Raw genomic sequence first — 21,290 nt, 5'->3', positions numbered from 1 at the left:
TTGTCTTAATAGGAATGTAAAATAAAAATTTTAGACAGGCGTCTATAAATATATACTGTGTTATAATTGTAGCTTCATTTTAAGATGTGCCGGTGGCTAACGAACTTAATTAAAAAAAAAAAAAAGCTTTGATATGGGAGGGGGGGGGGGGGGGCTCTCGAGTTCTTCCCCAGCAAATTCATCTGAGCATGCCTTTGTGAATTGGGAAAACAAACTGACATTTAGCACCATCCGCAATGTCTTGCTAAAATGAACCATTAAGATTCACACGGTAGAATCCAATTTTTCAGTTTTTTCTTTGCCAGATGTCTGTTCCAATACTTTTTGTAAACAGCACCACTTCGGCTTGAGTTAAAACACCAAATAGCTTAACTATGACAATTTAGCTTAGACACAAACACAGATGCATGTCAATAAATTTGAATATGGTAGAAAAGGGAGTTTCCACCATATCCCGATTTATTGAGATGCACTTGTTTATGGAGTTGACTCACGTGGTGACGATTATTGCAGCTTTCCGTTTTTCAAACAGCTTGATCAGCAGGGAGGTCAAATTTTGTGCGTTGGATGGAGAATTCCCTCAGTGGGCCTCTGGAACCACATGAGACTGGTCCAAGCGGGACACTTTGACACTTGCTTAGCGTCCATTTTTGCAGCCGCTCAGGCCCTCCAAACTAGCTTTGGACGAGGTGGGCGAGGTGAGCGACGTGGGCGAGCAGGGCGACAGGACGGGCGAGGAGGATGAGGACAGGGTGGCGGTGGGCGTCTGCGACGAGGAGGAGGCGGGCGAGGGTGAGCGGCTGTTGGGCGAGGGCAAGGAGGCCGCGGAGGCCAACGCCCGTTGCTGCTGCTGCTGTTCGCGGAGGAGGCGGTGCTGGCGCAGGGCGGAGGACAGCAGCAGGGCCTCGGCGCTCAGGCCGGCGGCCGACAGGCTGGCCAGCAGCGCCTTGGCCTGGCCGGGCGACGCCCTCAGCGTGGGGCCCTCCGCCCTCCTGCGGCGGATCGCCGACTCAACGGTCGCGGCTCCCTTCAGGTCAGAGGACACGTGATGAGGGGAGCGGGATTGATGAAGACGTTGGGGAGGGCGATGGACAAAGTCCGACAAAGTAGAGGTTGCCTGCGCACACATGCTCACAAGGCGCTCACTGCCGGAGAGGGAAGAGGGGCGGTTATCGTGCGTTGACGAGGCGGGTAGGGTTCGCCGCCGCGAGGAAGACGGGTGAGGAAGAGGGAGGGGAACAGAACAAACAAAGGACACATTATTTCAGACGGACACCAGCCATGTGCGATGGACGGGCCTTTCGCCATCGACACATGAGGACCAACATCGATTTTATTTTGACTTTTAATGACGAGGACGCATTAAAATGTTCAAAATAATCTCACTCGTATACGGCACAATGTAATGGATGTATGAGCCACTAGATGGCAATGTTTGAAAACATCCCTTTGGTTAAAAAAGATAAGCTTGGTGAGGCAGTAAAGGTACCAAGACCAAGAGTTAGGATAAGTATGCACGAGGGCTTTGAAGGGAAGGAAATGGAAGTTACTGAAGCATGTCAAGTAAAGCCATAAGGATTTTTTTTGTGTGGCTTTTATGCAGGAAAAAAGAAATCACTCATCAACATTACAAAAAACTTCGGTGCCCTCAGATTGAGATGGGATTGGTAGAAATCCCAGTAGCGCTTCTTCATTCTCTGATTATCCGGGATGATGATGATGATGCTAAGACGAGTGAGCTCTCTCTCTCTCTCGATCCTCGCTATTTCCTTTCCTTTATGTTCCGAGCTTCCGCCTGCCGCAATTTACACCCGCCAGCCTCGCCGTGAGCCGAGCGGATTCCCGTACTTGTCTCATGAAAGTCAAATTAATCTCATTATTTCAGCATGACGCCGACTCACAGCTTGCTGTTTCTCTTTTTGTCTCTATTTGAAAAGACTCCCTGAAAAGAAAGCGAGTGGACACTTTAAGCTAATTGTGGACCTAAACGCCAAAACCACGTGGTGTCAGCTAAAGATTACTAGCTCATAAAGTCTAATTGGTGAGGAATTTTAATATTTACTATGAGTTGCACAGCTTGAGATTTCATTTTAAAGGGGAACAAAACCCAGGATGGCAAACCTTTCTGTTTCATTAGTACTTATTTATTTACTTGTATCGTTCAAAGTGGTATGCTACTGTATATTAGACCTAATATATAAGCCTCGCTAGCCGATATTAGCGGATACGGGCTAGCAGCTAGCTCAGAGTATAAATATATATTTTTGTCAATGTTCATATATCTATTCATATATTTGTCAATTTTTTTTTATACCCACGAGGTATCCTACTATGGTAGTTCCGATCACAAGGATGCTCGTCATATTTGACGTCAAACCGAAAAATAAAAAAAAGTTAATGGCATCCTGGTAGATGAGCACAATCTCAAAAGTCAAGCGGCAATGACGCGAAAAAAAACCCCCACGCTGATTACCCGAGTGCCGTCTCATCAAATCAACAAGGCGGCAAAGAGCCGACTTTGATGACTAATCAAGATGAAAGTTCCTCACTTGGTGATGAGGAAAAAAAAAATTGTCAACAAGATGTTTGTCGTCAAAGCACAGAATCTAGTCAATGTGTACAATGTAAAATAAAATTAGTCAAGCTCTAAAATGTAAAAAGATTGGAAGAATAAAAATGTTAGATAATGAAAGGGAGCTGGGCGTCCATTTTTCTTCCCAAAACAAACCTTTCCTACCAAAACGTTGATGCCATTTTCCAACCATAATACAGAAATTTGTCTAAGATGGCAGCAATTATGGTTACTACAAAATGGAGGAGAGGTACCATGCAGGTGAAGTCACCACAGCATGCACATACCCCTGAGTAGAACCTACCTGCTGCTGGGTCTTCAGGAAGTCCTCCCTCTTGCCACCTTTATACTTGTCTGTGCTATTTTGCTGCTGAAGCTGTTTCAGTTTGGGGGCCGTGGCGGGCGGAACCTTCCCGCCCTGGAAAAGACAGAAGGGAGAAGAGGTGAGTCTTTTAATACAGAAAGGGACATTTACCATAAATGTTCAGTTAAATTCAAAAGAGCAGTAAAAACTAGTCTCTATTTTTCTACTCTCACTTAAATGAAGAAGTTCTTTTAGCATTTAGGAGGGGCAGTATAAAAGTCGCCACCGTGTCCAACTTAATACGAGATGAACTTCACAAGCTGCCACGCCGCATCACTTTTTGCCTTCCAACACAATCACTCGTAAGCGTTCGGAGAGCGTGTAGGATCAAGTGATGCAACGACAAGCGCGGCCATGACGAAACAACACGAGAGGACTTTGAAATCCTCGGCCGTGCCGTTGGGAAATGAGATCCCGAAACGGCGTTGGTGACAGTTGAATTTGACAGCCCGGCACTGAGGGGGAGGCGGCACTAACACAGCAACTGGGAATGCTGTGATTGTGTCGCATGTCAACACAAGTGGCAGTGAAGCTATGTTGAAGTTGTTCTTTTTTTTTTCAATGACCAATTATGAGATCCAATACAAGAGCCGTTTTAAAATACTCTAAAGATATTCATTAAAATATGGAGCATTCGTATGCCACAGGAACACTGGATTGAGGTTTTAGAAAATATGGCGTCACTGAAATATCACAATAAAAAAGTAGAAATCTCACAGCACAACAAAGATGAAAAGGGTTTTGGTATAGAAGCAAAGAAAGGACAATAAAAAATAAGAAAGGCTTTTTTTATTGTCAGTTTAAAGCATGAGAGAGGTGAGAGAGTACAGACAGGCAGCCAAGAGCCAATCACAGCGCAAGACAAGTCTGGTGTCTGTCCCGCCCCTTTCCTTTTCTGAGCCAATGGGGGAGCAGACATCAGAGGCGTGAGAAATTCCCCGCAGAGCCTCAGAGAGGAAATGAGGAAAAGAATGTGTCGGGCGAGGAGGCGTGAGGAAAGAACCTGTCTCGACGTCAGCGGCTTGGGCGGGACTGGCGGCTTCTTGCTCGATTTGGCCTCGGCGCTCTCCGGACGGGAGCCTCCGCTGAGCTCCTGCAAAGTGTTCTCCAACTCTCGGATGGTCTCCTCCAAGCTGTCGAGCCTTTTGTAGGCACTCTGCCGGACGTTTTCTCCTGGTTTGGCCAGGTCTGATGTTGAAAGATTTGCATCTCCATATGGACTTTGGGTGTCGGTGCTAGGTTGGAGTTTCAGAACCATGTCCCCCGTATCAATGCCTCTCCTCAGAGCCATCACCAAGGTGCTCCGCTGGCCCGAGCAGGGCGAGGACCTTTTTCTGGGTTTGGGCTGTGGTAGCGACATCTCCAAAATTGAAAGCAGGAGCCTGTACGCGTCCTTGAGCGTGGCTTCCTCCCTGAAGAGCAGCAGCAAAGGCCGCTCACTCAAGTGCGCCTCCGAGAGCGCCGCGCCGTGCGCCGAGACGGTGCGCGTTTGCAAAATGACTCCCATGGCGCCGCTCAGCTCCTGGGCCTCCAAGGACGACAGCGCCCTCATCTCCAGTTGGGTCAAGAGCAAAGTCACTTCTTGTTTGACGTCCGTGGAGCGCTGCGACTCCAGTTCGCGCTGAGGGGGCGAAGCGCTCGGCGTCACCGAACGACGAGGCACATCTCGGACGGGACACTCGGTCAACATGATGTGCGGAATGCAACGCAAAGGTCTGCCCTATAAACCAGGAAAGCACTTGAATTCATTTGGGATTGAAACACAATGACAGCAGATCGACTGCCCTGAAGGATGAGGAGTGAATATCCGACATGCTTGTTTTTTTGGGGTTATCCTGAAAGGGGTCATGTAAAAATGAGGAAATCCACCATGATGTGGATGAACGCAGCCGTCTCTCTTTTCACCCGCTGCCAGAAGCAGAGCACATACGGACTCGGCCGCTTGAACATGTGCTCACTGTTGGCGAGCACATCTGGTCCAAGTACGCGTGAGGCTTGTCAGGTTAACGCAGTGCTTCTCAAATAGTGGGGCGCGCCCCCCTTGGGGGGCGCCGTGCTATACCTGGGGGGGCGCGTGTGACCCTGGGGAACAGGCTTTTTTTTTGCAGTACTAGAATAAAGTGTAATTGCGCATCTTCCCAGCAGGGGGCAGTGGCGCTCTCATTGTTACTTCTGTGACGTTTGCGACAGTGCAACATTTTACGACTTACAAGACAAGTTAGGATAGTCACGGTGGGGAGGGGGGGCGCGAATAGTTTTCTTCTTGCTAGGGGGGGGCGTAACAGAAAATAATTGAGAAGCACTGGGTTAACGGAACAGCTTACCTCCAACTGGGCAGAACTTTTCTCCTGCTCTTCGTCGGTCTTGTCTCCGGACAGCGTCGGAGGCGTGGACGCCGGACGTGGGTTTTCCGACACCGTCCGCCGCAGTTTCACGTGAGGCTTCTGGATTTCGGCCTCCTCAGACTCGGATTTCTGAAAGCAAAATGGGAAGCACATTTTCAAGCACTTTCATGAATTTTGACTGAAAATATAATGTGTGATTTTTTTTTTCCCCTTCAATATGGTGATTGTTACAAAATAAATCAAGTATACATATATCAAAAAAAACACAGCAAGTAAGAATTGCATTTCAGGGAGCAGGCGATGGTTACCTTGACGCTCTTTCCGGGAATGAGGGGCTCCCCGCTGCGGGTGATCAAACCCGGAGACGAAGGGAAGCTGCGTCTGGGTGGGGGCGGCGGGGGAGACTTGGAGGGTTTCTCTGTGCGGTAGCGAGGCACCGTCAGCTCATCTGTGGAGGTTGGAAAAAAAAAAAAAAACGACAATCATCAAACTCTAATCTAACTCTACCTAGACCTTCAAAGCCTGCATTTATCACGTTGAAATTATTCAACAAGAAATTGGTTAGCACGCGGTTTCATCTTGGAAGTATATTTTTTCTTTGATCTTCTAAAGCTGACACTATTTTGGCTCCACTCCTCACCGGATCCCAGCCTGGACCCGCTTTCCTTCTTCTGCAGGGGCTTGTTGACGCTGCGGTGCTCGGGAGTGGCCGTCCCACTCTGAGGCGTCTGGGGCGCCTGCGAGGACGTGGCGTTGGAGGCGGGCTTGATCTGCTTGGCGGCAAAGTCCAGGTCGGGTATGGCCTTCAGGAGCTCGGCCTGCGTCTCCTCCAGCAGTCGGTTGATGTCCTGAGCGCTGTACTGGGTCAGGCTGGCCCGCTTCTCCTCCCAGTCCCGCTCGGCCGCCTGGGAAGACGACAGATGGTGCCGATAAAGCCTCGGCTCGATGATAAGAGGACGGGAATCGAAATTGATTCCTACCAGGCGAACTTCGACGGACAAGGCTTTATCAGCAGCGCTTCGGCGTTCCAGCTCCTCCAGGGCTTTGCCCTTGTGAGGGACGGGCGGGTGATTGTCCTTGTGCTGGCCCGCCGGGTTCCCGTGGTGGCGGCGGGAGAGGCTGGTGTGCGGGCTCCAGTTGGACAGGCTGTTTCCTCCCCCGAGATCGTTGATGGCGAGCGGCGGGCTGGTGGGCAGATCAAAATCCGGGAACTTTCTCAGCTCCTCGTTGTGCTTGGACGAGGTGAAGTCCTCGTGTTTTTTCCACACGCCCTCGCTGGCTTGCCTTGGAAGAAGGGTGAGTCAGACACGTCGCCATCGTCAAATTGCGAGACCCAAGACATGGATTGTTTCCAGATCCACATTCAACTCTGTCGCATACTTGCGCATGGTGTTGAGGGTGTCCGTGATGGACTTGCAGCGTTTCATCAGGGCGTCCAGCCTGTGCGGCTCCTCCTTCAGGAACTTGACCGCCTCAACTTCCACCCGCAGCACCACTCGCATCTTGCTCTGAAGGCTGGGGAACTGATCTGGGGCGCAAGGGAAGAAACTTCAGTTGACTCGGTTGATTTGGCGGAGATGAGTGATTCAGCGCTTGACAGACGGCGAGTGGGAGACTTAAAAGGCGAACAGGCGCCGCCGCGCTTAATTAGTCACGCCGAAGGCGTCAGACTCACTCTTGAGCTCGGTGAGCGTCTCGCCTAACTTTCGGAGGACGGCCGTCTTCTCCTCTAACTCCTGCACGCTCACCAGCTTGTGGTTGACGGACGACTCCTTCTGGATGTCCTCCACCGACTTCTCCAGGTCACTGAGGGGGAGGAAACGTGCATAAAGATGAATACGGGCCGCCTCTCGCCGCTCCGCCGCTTTTTTCAATTAACTCGCTCCATCGGCTGGCAATTTTTGCAGAGGTTTTTGCGGCCGGCTGAACCGGAGCAGCGTGGGCAGGAATTAATAAGTTTGGAAAAGTACTTTGGTGCCTTGCAGGGAACACGGGGGCAAATACAAATCTGAACTAATGTTTACAGTAGAATTCAGAAGTGCTTAGATTGTGGTCAACTTCATGTGTTTATAAATTGAATACATGGTTAAAGGAGACAAATTGCTTCACCAAAATTGAAACGGTTCTTAGGGGTCTTAACAAATTTGAGACAAATGACTCCAACAATCAGCAATTCTAGCATACTTTATACAATTGCATTTTTGTCTTGCTGAGATCAGCCAGTTTTATGGGTTATTCTGTGAGAACCCTCTGCAAAGTTTAGCAGATTTTTCTCTCACAGACAATGAATACACATATGTGAATGTGTGTTCTAATCCTCCTTGCTTTTGGCCTTGGGCTAAATTTGGGTCCTGTTACCTCAGAGAACATGGTGGTGCATATCTGATGCAGAGATCTCAAGGTGGCTCTCAGCTCTGCCCGTGCAGGAGCTTCAATTAGTCGCTAACACCTCACATCTTAATAAGAATCTGGGAGCGCTAAGTCGGGCTTAATTACGCTTCCGGCTTTATCAGAGCGCTGCCACGCCGCCGCGTGACTCACTTGAATTTGCCCTTTGTCGTAAACGCACAAAAAGTAGCTTTTTCATCTCATTTTGATGATTAACCAGATGTGTGTGTGTGTTGGTACTGACTGAAGCTGCTGAATGATGAGCTCCTCCTCGTTGAGATACTTGAGCCTCTCTTCCTCCACCAGGAGGCGCTGCCTCTGTAGGGGGTCCTCCTGCTTGCGGAGGGCGTCGGCCACGCGCACATTCAGCTCAGCTTCGGTACGCTTCAGCAGCGTGCGCATGGAGTCCTGGTTCTCCAGCTGTCAGATAAACCAAATGGGGAAAAACATGAGAGAATTGCTGGGAGAAGAAGTTTTCATTTTATATCATAATGCGGCCTTTTTTTTTTCATGGCAAATCTCACAACTTGTTTTTATAGCAACCGTGCGAGCACTAATTTGCATGTGCCCACACTGAGGATGCCCTAAGGAAAAAAAAACAAAACAAAAACCAGCACAAAGTGTGGCAAATTTAAAAAGTGCAAAACTCGTCCTCGACGTTATGAATGGAAATGGCTCGTTACAAGAGCCGGCGTGTGTAATACAATTCTGAGATGAAAGCACCTGGTAAAGGAGGAAGGATGCATTATGGATGAGCCACATGTTCCAGGAAGTAAAACAACACCGCTCACATTGCGGATGACCCCGTGTGGTCCCTGCTACAAAGCCACCACGGGGATACGTAGAAACAGAGGACCACATTATCATATTTTATCAAATATTCACAAATACCTACGCTGATATTATTTACATAGGCGCATGCTGGAGAAGAACCCCCATTTGGCACCCTGTCTCGATTGAATAATTCATAAGCCGCATGTCAAATGCAAGCTGCGGGGTGACACGTAAGGTGCAGAGGAAACGCCCTGCCTCTTTTCTGGATGTCATGACAATGAATGAGGAAAATAAATAAATAATTCACATTAATCAACGACATAAAAATCGACATATCATTAGTATGTAAAAAGTAAAATGCAATTTTATTGGAAATTAGAAAAATTGGGGGGAGGTAATGATTAAATACTAATAATCTATTGTCCATCTATTTTCACAATTAAAAAAAAAAAATCATTTAAAAAAAAAATCAAATAAATAATATAATTTAAAAAATTCTAAATGATCAATCTAGACAATTACAAACAATTGCAGTGAAGATTAGCATATTTTGCAGAGGGTCTCTATCGCTTATGCAGGACATCATAATCGGCGCTGTCCAACTGCATCGTCCTAAAGGCCGTCTTCTGAATAATTGACCGTACCTGCGTCTTACGCAACTGTCCGAGCTGCTTGCGCAGGTCGTTGGCGTTCTGCTGCAGCCCGTGCAAGTGCAGCTGCATCTGCAGGCGGCTGACGTTGTTCAGCGGCGTCGAGTTAGACGGCGGCGGAGGCATCAGCGCCAGCGGGGCCGACGGCGTGTGAGCTGCCAATCACGGGAGGGAGGGGGAACGAGGGTTCACGGTGAGGTCAAGTCATTCAGTTTAACACCGACTGGCCTGTTACACTATATGCATACACACAAAATAAACACACATCCACGCGTACACACACAGTGTGCACAGCGTGTGACTGAGCAAACCCACAAAGCCCTAATGGCCCACTGGAGATATTTGAGCTCATGCTATTAGTAAACCCATTCGAAGGTGCAATTAGTTGGCCCAGTAGTGACACACAGGGGGAGATAACCATGCTCTTATCTTAAACAAACCGCTGTGGGAGTACGGCTCGCTCCCAAAGATGCACACACACACACACAGAAGTCTCCTGACAGTGTCCCATCTAAGACCAAACAAGACTGTGAAAGCCCCTGAAGGACCAAGCAGATATTTAGAGACAGAAAGAAAGGGAGACGAGGGAGGGGGTCCGCACTATTCTGGAGAGGAAGACACCCGAAACAGGAGGTGAGAGGAGGGCAAAGGAGTAATGAAATGGCAACTACCTTTCTTCTTTAGCCGTCCTGCTGGAATATAGAAAGATCCAGTTACTCGTAGTAAGAGGGAGTTGTTGTTTTTTTTTTCCCCAAATACAAATCGTACTGGATTTGACTGTTGGGAATTAGAACAGCTCTCAGCTGATAAATCAGGTAGTGGTGGGAAAATTGTTTCATGAACTCACTTAAGTGATCCGGTGAACTTGAGCCAAGTGAGACATTTGAGTGTCACTTTGGGGTACTAAAGAGTTTTCCATTTCGAGTCAGTCGTAAGATGTGTCAACTAAAAAACAAAACTTGGCGGTGTCCGAGTTCCCAACCCTCGACCGTTGCGGTACTCACTTCCAGTGGCGGAGCCGTCGCTGTTGGTGTCGGTCTTGTCACTGGAAGAGAAAGGTAATGTCCGTGAGAAGTCGGCTCCCTGGTCCGGGGGGCAGCCCGCCATCATGCAGAGGCGCAGCAGGCCGCATCTGAGGGATCAACGGCCAGAGGGCAAGCACATTACAGTGCTCACTCTAAATGCAACACCGGACAGTAACGAGGCGTTTGCATCGCCTGCTTTGTGTCCGGAAAGCTCGCTAATTGTCGTCATGAGCTAGTCTTCTCACGTAGGGGAGTATAAATACTTCAGGTACTGTGTAAATCTGCTATTCAAACCATAATGGAGCCGAGATGGTCTTACGTGCTGTCACTGTCTGGCGCTCTGGTCAGGACGCTCTGGACCAGGCCGGTCAGGCTGGCGATCTGCTTCTCCATGGCCTCCATGCGCTCCAGACGATGATCCCTGTCGGAGTGTCCAATCTCAAGTCAACTTCAGCATCATATAGGTGTTTTCACATTTGAGATGGTTTTTAACAATCCTTAAAAAGCAATCTAGTCAAAAACATAGTGGGTCACAAATGGAGCCCAGAGCCTATTTATGGCATTCCTGCTGCTCTAGAGCCAACTCATACGCTTCGACTGACCTGCTGGCATCAGAATCTGGTCCGGACAGCGATGACCCAAAACCGGGTGTAGCCCTGCCCCCCTCCCCTGGTCCGGCGGTGAGGCAGAGAGGATCGGAGCCAGAGCTGGGTCTGGACTTGGGACTGTCTATGAACACAGAGGACACAGAGTCTTTGCGGAAATTCTGCCTGACAGGCGAAGCCCGGTTGGGCGAGCCAGAGTACGTGTCTCTGTCCCGCAAGTGCATGTCGGGGATCTTCTGCGGGGACGAGGGCGCCATGCGAAAGCCCATGCCCAGTGTGGCCGAGTACGTGTCGGCGTATAGGGACCCCCCGGGCTTGTAGAGAGAATCGTCCAGCTCCCCCTGCAGGGCGGCGGCGGAGTACGTGCTGAGGGAGCGCACGGAGCCGCGGCGATACAGGCCCGAGGACACGGGGAAACTGAAGGGGTCTCCGATGGCCGCCAGGGACTGCGTGGAGGCGATGCTGAGGCGGCCCTCGTGCATCAGGCTGTAGGGGTCCGCGTACAAAGACTCGTTCTTCATCAGCGCCAAATTCTTCGCCGAGACTTCCTCGTCCGGCTTGACGTCTCGCCGCTCCAGGATGGCGCTGGGCGAGGGCGAGAGGGCCGCGTTGGCCATGTGGGCTGCTGCCGCGGCAGCGTGGTGGGAGTGGCGCGCCTGCTCGTGGGGCGAGTGGGACCCGGCGAAGGAAGGCGGGCGGCCACTGCTGTAGGAGAGACGGGAGCGGGAAGGGGAGCCCGAAGAGCCCGAGGACGAGGGGAGCGTATTGAGGCGGCGAGTCGGGGAGGAGTCACAGGACGAGTACACCATCTCCCTCTGAAATCAGGAAGCGGCCCTTGTTACCATGGAGACACAACTGTCAGTAGTAAACGGCAACGTTAAAAACTGTCTATCTATTTTAGCCGGCTTTTCGTGGCGCGTCATAAAGTGGCGCTCGACTCCCTTTATGGCCATCGAATGACAAACAATCATTTGTTATTGCATTTAACACTTAACTCATTGCGCCTTTCTAGCCACAGTGCTCACCGTGTTATCAGCAAATATAGGAGGCCGCCAAAAATGTCAACCTACTTGCATAACTAATTAGAATATATTTGTTTGCCGGCAAAATTACACCTAAACACCCGCCTGTCCCGTTTTCATTATCACCCTTCAATGTATTGTTAATGGCAAGAAATGGCTAAGCAGGGTTTTCTGTTCAATAATTAAAACCAAAAAATATGTCTCCCTCAGGTCTTTCTTGATTGTCGCTCAGGCGGAAATGCAAAAACAAAAAAAGATACGCTTATTTTAACACGGCAACATTGTTGTCAACAGATGGTCTGCTGAAGATGGGAAGCACATTTCCGGGAGGAATACCTGCTTAAATCACCAGTGAAGCAACAAAAACAACAACTTACAAAAAAGAAATGCTCATTAGTGCGGCATTAAAGGCTTAAAACGTTTTCTTTTAAACAAAGTGAATATAGCACATCGAGGCATTGTGATTTTTTTTCCTACCAAAAAAAGTGACCTACTGCATGTTTAGCCATGGAAAAAAAAAAAAAACACTACAGACTTCCCGCCCTCGCTCACCCGCAGGTCCCCGTTGGCCAGGTGGGCGGCGGCCGGGTAGGAGGCATAGATGGGCTCCTTGCGGTAGATCTTGATGACACTGCGATCCTGGATGTCACGCACGTCCTCCAGCTCGTAGAAAACGTTCCGCGCCTCGTCTTTGATGAGCACGGCCGTGTTGGGCGATTTGAGCATGCCGGCCGTCAACTTCTGCGGGAACATGTGCACGATGAGGGCGTGCAGCGTGTCCAGGCTGCTCAACTCGTGGGTGATGTGCACGCGGCGCGTCTCGTCGCCGTACTGCAGGAAGAGCACGCCTAAAAAAAAGAATAATAAAACCAGTAAATCACATTTATCACGTACCGTATACGCACATAATTCATAACACATTTCTCAACCCAGTTAACTATGATGAAACTCAAAATATACCAAACAAAATAAATTATCCTCATTTATCCACAGGGAGGCTGCCACACCAATTTGATCTGACATTTTTTTTTTTTTTTTTCAAATGTGTCTTGACGCCTGACTAACCTGCATACTCATCTTGGTAGAGCACGGTCCAAACACACAAAAGAACACACAAAGCAAAGAAAGAACCAATTGTTAAAAATCAGACATGTAGTGGTGCTGGAAAACCCAAAATGTGCACACGCAAACCCAACCAAAGTAAAACAAAACAAAAAAAAAAAAGACCAGGAAGGATGCAGTGTGTGTGTGTGTGTGTGTGTGTGTGTGCGTGCGCGCTACATGCTCACCTGGAGAGCGTAGCTTATTCTGGCTAGCAGATCGCGACAGGGGCAGGCTCTGACGGAAGCGGTTCATCCTGTTAAAGCCGATAGGCACGTCGGCCTCGGACATGGTCTCCAGGGACTCTGCAGAGGCGAAGGACAGCTTGGTGGCCTGGTCGGCGAGCCCCGACTGGGTGGATTGGGAGTGGCGAGGGCTGCGGCTCTGCGAGAGTCAGACGACACAACCGTGAGGTGAGGAGAAGTCAGAAGAACACGAGTGACGAACAAAACACAGCAGTCGGATGATGTTCTTGAGCTTTGTGCCCTCATTCAAACTCCCCAGCTGCTGTAAATTGTACTTTTTTTTTTTTTTATTTGGGGAAGCTCATGTAAATCTGGCGCTGGCCGGCACACTGCGGATTCAGGGCAGCTGGGCCCCGAGCTCAACGGAGCGGCTGGATGATCCTCTGACGCAGAGGTTCCCGTAATGAGCTCCCACAAGCTCTGCTGCTTGTTTGGAAGAAACACCAATCTGGAGTCTTTTAACATTGGACATCCTTGCCGCCTTATTTCACAGTATCGTTTCATTGGTGCATATTCAAACTCTATAATGTGTCCCATTTAGTATGTATAGAGAAGAAAAGTCTTCCCAAGGGAGACTTTCACAAAAGTTTTTCTCATTTATGTCAAGCAAAGTGAAAATAGTTTAGTAGCAATATTGGCCTGCTATGAACCATCGCCAATGTTTAGCATCACAGAAAGTCAGTTACATTATTTATCCGTTTTGCCCGAAAGCAACTTTTCACTTGATACTTCCCTCTATCTATATTTATGTGTGCCGGCCTTCTGTCAGTGTGCATGCATAATTTAGCCTCACACACACACACACACACACACACGATACAATAGTGTGATAGTGTTCAGCAATTTGTAAGCATGTGAAGAAACATGTCTGGAGCAATAAAAGCCTATGTGCTTTCTTTCTTCGCAGATCTTGTGGAGTGCAGGCCACAAGCTGACATTGAATTTAGCAAAATGACTTTACGGTTTTTATAGAAACGTTTATCTGACTCCGAAGGTCGGTACAAAGCAGTCCTTTTCTATTGCATTGTCGAATGAGGACGACTCAGAGGTTCTCACTCAATGTGATATTTTCCTTTTTTTTTTTTATTCTAGAGAGAGGAAAAGGGAAATAGCTACAGTGCTCCAAAGGTAGACAGCAAAACATGAAATTTCCGTGTAGTCATTTTATAGGATCAATAATGAATCATCCTGGCATTCAACTGAGCATCTTCCCGTTTCTTTTTTTGTTTTGTTTTTAAAGCAATGGACACATTTTCTATAAGTGAGCCCTGTTAGCGTTAAACCACACGTGAATATTATTTATGAAGTCTGCTGATGTTCTGACACCTTGTCCGCCTATTTTGCATTTATTTTTATTATTGTTATTCCCTCTTGCTTCGACTTGCACTTTACACTTCCAAGAATCCTCTTTGTGCCTCATTTGTCATTTCTTGGTTTCGCCACCGTATACATTTGCTCTCTCTCCTCTGCACATAAATTGACTGACTGCGCCTCTCTCGCTATTCAGCCACCTTGGCGATTACTCTCAGGCCAATCTTCTGCCTGGACACACAATACCCCCGAGCGACCCCCCCCCCCCTCGCTTCCTTCCCCCATACAAGACAACTGAGGCTTCCTAATAGCAGGCGCCGTCAATTCATGGAGCAAACTGCTTCGCCGGGGAATAAACAGAAAAGAAAATGGTGCCCTGAAGACAATGGTGTGCCAGACATCAAGTAGTTGTTTTTATTAGCTTTTACCTGTCAATCAAATAATATCTAATCTAATACGTTTTAGAGGACTGCAATAAACGTTTACAAAGTCGATTTTATTGTTTTAATCTGAATCATGGCTGACATAAATTTTTATAGGCTAAAAGATTTTCTGGGGATTTCCCATGAAGCGACTAAACATGACAATAAAATGACACAAATCAACCAACTATGGAGAAGCCGCTCCAGTGAGGAGACGGTCGAATGAAGGTTCGTCGAAGATGAAGTGAGCAATGCAAAAAGCGAAGACATGAAAAGACAACGTTAAAAAAGTTGGTTGAAAATCGGCACGACGGCTTTTTGTAAATTGTTGCCATCGTAAACCGAGTCTTAATTGACGAGGTTGTCATCTGCAAAAGCTAAAGGCTATCATTAGGCTTGCGAGCGGCACTCTAATTCCCATCAATCACTTTTGGAGTAAAATGCTGAGAGTGATAGATAAATTGCCGCGCATATCACTATGGGTCAAGGAACTCGGCTATTGATATTCACTGACATTTCCACCCTGTCGCGCTGATAGCCGATGTGGAATAGAAGGGTGTGTGTGTGTGGTGGTGGTGGTGGTGTGTGTGTGTGTGTGTGGGGGGGGGGGGGGGGGGGGGGGTGCACAGAATATAAGCCCCTGGCTTTTTTTTTTGTGCTCTCACACATCAATAGTCGCATTGTTTAGCAAGAGCTCCTCCCTGCCAACTTCCACAAGAGACAACTGCCCACCGGGGGGATACTTGACTGTCGAAGCAGATGATCAATATGTCTTAGCGACGAGTATTTCTTCTGCTGAGGTGTTCGTTAAAAAAAAAAAAAATTGTGGCCATGTGTAAGGTATAATAAATTCTCCAAGGCTGCACCCTGACACGACCACCTTCTATATACATATAATGTATATATGCATGAACGCGGGAGATTTGATGCTTGAGCAAACAGATAAACTGGAGGTCAAACACTCATCTATCCAGTACATCACGCTCAAAGGTCACTCAAGTGACAGCCTTTATATCCTGTGAGCAAACAGATGGCCTAAGCCTCAGTTCAAATTGAAATGCGAGTGGTGTAACGAAAAAGAACATACACACATATATATATATTTTTTTTTTTGGTCTGAAATTTGATAGGAAAACAGGCTGTAAAAGTTTGAGAGATGTTGATGCAGACGAATCCAAACTCAGACATAAACAAGCAAACACACAAACTCCTTGGTGGAGGTTTTCCTTTAATATGCAGCACTGACCTTAAAACTCCAATAGTTGGGCTGTTGCTGCGGTGTTTCCAGTTGCACAGAAGAAAAAAAGAGAAGATAGTTTTAGTAAGTGCAATGAAACAAAATGTCAGCCGTCTGTCTCACTATACAAGTAAAGATTGTATTGCACGTCCCGTCACACCGCCTCATATTGAGCAGGGGTGAATTCCCCCCATTAAAATATAATCAGTCGTGAATCACAAGCAGCCAGTCGCCCTAGAAATATACCGTGCGGCTACTGAATTAAAAAAAATAAGAAAGATTGGGCAGCGGTCATGAATTTTAAATCCCAACCCTTATTCAAGCGCTTATTCTTTTTATCTGCAGGCGCTTCAGAGTAATCAGTCAAGTCTCTGCGTATTAATAAATGCTGACGCACAAGGGACGGGGACGGGGGGGGGGGGGATCAATATGGGGTTGTAGGGTTTGTCTTTTACAATATTCACAACGAAGGACAATTTGGAGTCTTCAATAAACCTAATATGTTTGTTTTTGGATTGTGGTGGGGGCTAGGCCTTTTGCGCCGTTGTGGGAGTGAACACACAAGCGGCTGCCCTCATTCCTTTTAAATTCAGCACAAATGAGTCAACCCGACTTGTCCACACATCTGATAATGAAATAAAGCGACAACAACAAGGGTCAGTGCAGAAAACTCTCCTGACACTCCATCAAGTGCGTTGTAAATATTTACTCGTCTCTTGATGAGACAACTTTATTGACTCCATTTTGGCACGCAGCTGGAGCGAGTCAAGTCCAAGCCTCGTCCCCTTCCTTCTTTACGGCGCTATCGGCAACAATTACCGACTGCAGTCTTCTGGGTTTTCATTCCCCCCCCCCCCCACGGTGAACAGAAAGGAAGAATCTTACAATTGCTCGCGCAATTGTGCACCGAAGGCACAGAGCTGAGTGAGCTGGAGCACCGCATTACCTGACCAGCATGTAAAGCAGGCTGCACTCCCTACTCCCCTTCCTCCACTGCATGTCGTCATCCCCTAGCAGCCCACCAGCTACCGTCATTTGTACTTCTTCTATCTCTCACACACACACACACACACACACACACACACACACACACACACACACACACACACACACACACACATCGAAACTGCAACTGAATAGACTATCGCTTCAAAAATGATAAAACAACACTGCATGTAGGCAGTCGGTGTTGTCCGGGTGTCGCCGCGACAACCAAAACAAACAACAGGTAGAGGACATGGACGTACACACAATGTCGACACGCTTCAGTCCAGCCTCACCTGCACCCGTCCGCCGCTCCATTCATCCTCGACCCGTCCGTCAAGCGCAGCGAAGCGTTCGTGTCTCCCCTTCCTCCCTCATCGCACGTTATTTAATTCATTACATCAGCTGATCGGGACGCTTCTTTTTCGCCGGTGGCCTTCTGATTCTCGCCGCTGCGGGGCTAATTGAACAGCGGCAACGGCGGCGGGCTTGCCTGACTGGTCGCAGAGCTGTACTCGCTCCAGCTCCTCCTCCCTACCTCCCCTCTCTCGTCACTCTTCCCTCCTCCTCCACATGCGGGGAGATGCAAAGCTTTTGCCGTGTCCTCAGTAGCAACCCTCGCCCTCCCTACGCAAACACTAAAAGATGCGACGTTCACCTACAAATTTGGCATTCCCAGCACTTGGATAATTTGCGATTCCCGCTCGTCTGCGTTGCCCGACCTTTGCAACGTGATAGTCCCGCCATATGTGGACGGGGTTACCATGGCAACTATGGACTCCACCTGAATCGCTCCCGCCCTCCCTCTCCCTCTCCCTCTCCCTCTCCCTCATCCCTCTCCCTCTCCCTCTCCCTCTCCCTCTTCCCTCTCCCTCTCCCTCTCCCTCTCCCTCTCCCTCTCCCTCTCCCCTCTCCCTCTCCCTCTCCCTCTCCTCTCCCTCTCCCTCTCCCTCCCTCTCCCTCCCTCTCCCTCTCCCTCTCCCTCCCTCTCCCTCCCTCTCCCTCCCTACTCCCTCCCTCTCCCTCCCTCTCCCTCTCCCTCTCCCTCTCCCTCTCCTCCTCTCCCTCTCTCTCCCTCTCTCTCTCTCCCTCTCTCTCTCTCTCTCTCTCTCTCTCTCTCTCTCTCTCTCTCTCTCTCTCTCTCTCTCTCTCTCTCTCTCTCTCTCTCTCTCTCTCTCTCTCTCTCTCTCATCTCTCTCTCTTCTCTCTCTCTCTTCTCTCTCTCTCTCTCTCTCTCTCTCTCTCTCTCTCTCTCTCTTTCTCTCTGTCTTTCTCTCTGTCTGTCTGCCTGTCAATGGCTCTTATAAACAAAACCCTGTCTTTTGTGTACTTTTGAGATCATTGTTGTCGTGGTGACTCAGGTTGAAATCTTTCACGGCTGAGAGCGTCGCTAAGCAAACTAGGCAAACATGTTTGTGTTTAAATTTGATCAACATACTTCATCTGAAAGACATAATTTCTCTTTGTATGTATCGAAATCTAAAATGTTCATATTTGGTGCATACCTGTTCTCGAGCAGCCCTCTCCGAGCTTCCCCTCATGCTGGCGTGGGAGTGCGACGGCGACGGCGGGTTGTGGTGTTGATGTTGCAGCTGCTGCTGCTGGTGGTACTTGCTCTTCAGGTGGTCCATGAAGGCGTCCCGCTTGCGCTCCATGTCGGCCTTGTGTAGGTTGGTGAGCGCCTCCAGGCTCTGCGCCGCCGTCACCGTGTGCCGGTGCTCCGACGTGTGCACCAGGCCCACGTTGGAGAAGCGCCGGCCGCTGCTGCCCAGCGTCCGATACTCCCGCGGGTACTCCAGGTCATCCGTGGAGATCATGTGAGTGCCGCCGCGCTCTAGATCTGCAGCGGCGATGAACGGGGGAAGGAAGCGACCATGGTGGAAGAGATAAGGAGAAGCAGGTAGAGAAAGAAATGGGATGCGATGTTAGATAGGGCAGTTCCCGGCCCCAGTATTGATTCCAAAGTGCTGGCAAGGCAAGAAAAATGGTGAGCAAAGAGGAAAGGCTTTTGTAATGAATCAAAAGTGAGCTTGTTTTGCTGCTTTGTCATCCTAAGCGCCATTAACGATTCTTGCCTTATGAAACAAACATCATATTTCTGCGATCACTGTCCACAACTCGCTCCCTGACATACTTTAAACCGGAGGTCCTCAACTTTTATTGAGCCAAGGCACGTAGTTTACAAAAGAAAAATCTCACGGCGCACCAGCTAACCAAAGTGTCACCAAAACTACGTATTTTCGTTTCAATTTTAGTTTTTGCTATATGTCATTTGCGAGATTAGTAACATCGGCTGGCGTAGAAGGATGAGCAAATATTCTTCATTCCAAATAAATATTTATATTCATTTGATGACTACGTTAGGAACAACTTTGAACCACTTAATGGACAGCGCAGCTCAAAACCCACAAACAAATGGTAAAAACAACAAACAAATACAAGGAAAGAAAAAAAGAGTGATGGAATGTTTGCCGTGTAAGTTACCTTGTTTGGGATAACAGGCCCTGCTGGCATGTGCTGCAAGAGAAACATCCCAAGGGGTTAATTCACGTGTTTGTGCACAAACGTGTGCAAACAAACACAGTGGCAACAGCAAAAAGCACTATTAGAATTAATAGCGCTTTTCCAACAATAACAATTAGGACATGCATAAATCATGTATTCACACGCACACACATAAGAACACAGTTGACGACTATGAGTACATGAAAACACCTAATAGCACATTTAAGTTGTAGTTAACTGGAAGCAGGTGGACACATAATCGATACACTGAAGGTTAATTATCGCACAAAAAAAAGGTTGGATGAAGTGCATTCAAAAAATGGAGGAATAATTGAGTCTCTTTGGAGCCAAAGCCGCGTGCAGAGTGCTAATGCGTGAAGAGCGCAGAATGTTGGTTATTAACCAAATCAAAAGTGACGGTTTCTGACATGTGCAATACGTGCAACTGCACCGGGCGGGTTTGCTCGAAATTGCCGTGTGATTTATTTCTTCACTTATTTGCGTGAATCTCCTGTTCTTCGGCAGTTGTACCAGGATTTTGCGCCCCCTTGTGGAAAGAGGAAGGCTGCGCAGCAAAGCTTTAAGTCGTAGAGCTGAAATTAATCTTGAAATAAAAGCTTTATTTTCCTTCAAGCTTAAAGTTGTTCTGCTATTAATGGTAAGGCTTGGCAATTCGTTCGTTGCATAGCAATCCTGTAATCACATTTACTGTGATTAAAACAAAATGTGATGCTCTCCTCTGGGCAAATCTTGAAATACAAGCGGTGAAGGACTCCAATTGCCCCACTTAGCCAGTCTATTTATCGTGCCCTGGTGTCCATTAGAGATGAAGTGATGATAAATAGAGGTGAAGCGGGCCGGCGGGTTGACAGCGTTAGCATCGAGCAGATATCCACTTTGCACTTCATTAGCTCGTGGCGTGTTGGCTAACGAGTGGCCCAAATCAAGAGTCCCATCACAATGCTCTGCGAAAATGGAACCTTAGTATCACAATTTGAGAAGAAAGAAATTCCAGTATAACAATGCCCGTGCCAGCCTCTCGGTAGACAAGCCCTGAATGCAAGACAATAAGTTTGGCGCACAATCGCGAGAGGTCTGACAAAACTTTGCGTAGAGCAGATAGAAGGCAGTGGTCTTTATAAGCTGCGTGGGTTGAGATAGCAAAGAATAGAAAAATGTGAATTCACGCTTCATGCTGGCGTCATTGGCGCCTCAATATATCTTCACATATGCCTGCAGACAAAGCAAAGCCTGCGAAAAGAACATCGGCTGCAGAACTAAAAGGAGCAAAAAGAGTGGTAGCCTTGGGAATAGAGGAACGGCTAATGGAAACTGACGGAATGCTAACATATAGTGCTGTTAGTACAGTAATCAAAACGACAGCAAAATAGCAACAAGAGCACAGAAAACAGAACGGTATTAAATTGAAAAAAATCCCGTGTTAAGTACCATGACAAACGCAAACTGCACAACAGCTAACTTGCTAACAGTATGCTTAAAAACACACAACTGAAATCAACCTTAGTACAGAATGCTAACATTTGGTTTGCTAATATGTAGTATGATAGCAACCTGAGTACAGAAAGCGTTAAGTTACATATGTCATCAAGGATTTTATTATTATGCTATGTGGACATTAGCTCAAATGCTAACACATAGCAAGATGGGTAGTGAAAATTCGGAGGGGATTTTGCTAAAGATTTTAAGTCATTCCTTATCTTAAGGTACTATTTCACAATA

The 21,290-nt window shown here is 47.9% G+C and overlaps 1 protein-coding gene across 2 annotated transcripts; it reads right to left on the bottom strand.

Moving 5' to 3' along the window:
• Positions 1–1,015: 1,015 nt before the first annotated feature.
• srcin1a (SRC kinase signaling inhibitor 1a) lies at positions 1,016–19,557 on the bottom strand. 2 transcript variants are annotated; one of them, XM_061302531.1, is made up of 20 exons: positions 19,530–19,557; positions 18,551–18,885; positions 16,071–16,097; positions 13,035–13,230; positions 12,298–12,593; positions 10,721–11,538; positions 10,438–10,539; positions 10,098–10,138; positions 9,765–9,785; positions 9,088–9,248; positions 7,914–8,089; positions 6,957–7,087; positions 6,662–6,809; positions 6,262–6,565; positions 5,922–6,186; positions 5,590–5,729; positions 5,261–5,410; positions 3,940–4,656; positions 2,877–2,990; positions 1,016–1,145 (listed from the first exon to the last, which is right to left on the bottom strand). In XM_061302531.1, the coding sequence occupies exons 2-20, from the start codon at positions 18,860–18,862 to the stop codon at positions 1,143–1,145; spliced, it is 4,122 nt and encodes a 1,373-aa protein (XP_061158515.1). In that variant the 5' UTR covers positions 18,863–18,885; positions 19,530–19,557; the 3' UTR covers positions 1,016–1,142. The 2 variants fall into 2 exon arrangements, with proteins under 2 accessions (XP_061158515.1, XP_061158517.1); XM_061302533.1 differs by lacking the exons at positions 18,551–18,885; positions 19,530–19,557 and adding an exon at positions 17,342–17,524 and having other exon boundaries at positions 10,098–10,225.
• Positions 19,558–21,290: the final 1,733 nt, after the last annotated feature.

The sequence above is a fragment of the Syngnathus typhle genome, linkage group LG17, assembly GCF_033458585.1.
Source record: "Syngnathus typhle isolate RoL2023-S1 ecotype Sweden linkage group LG17, RoL_Styp_1.0, whole genome shotgun sequence".
NCBI classification, from domain to species: Eukaryota; Metazoa; Chordata; class Actinopteri; order Syngnathiformes; family Syngnathidae; genus Syngnathus; species Syngnathus typhle.
The sequence above is the reverse complement of the archived record's forward strand: the minus strand, read 5'-3'. Positions and strand labels throughout refer to the sequence as shown.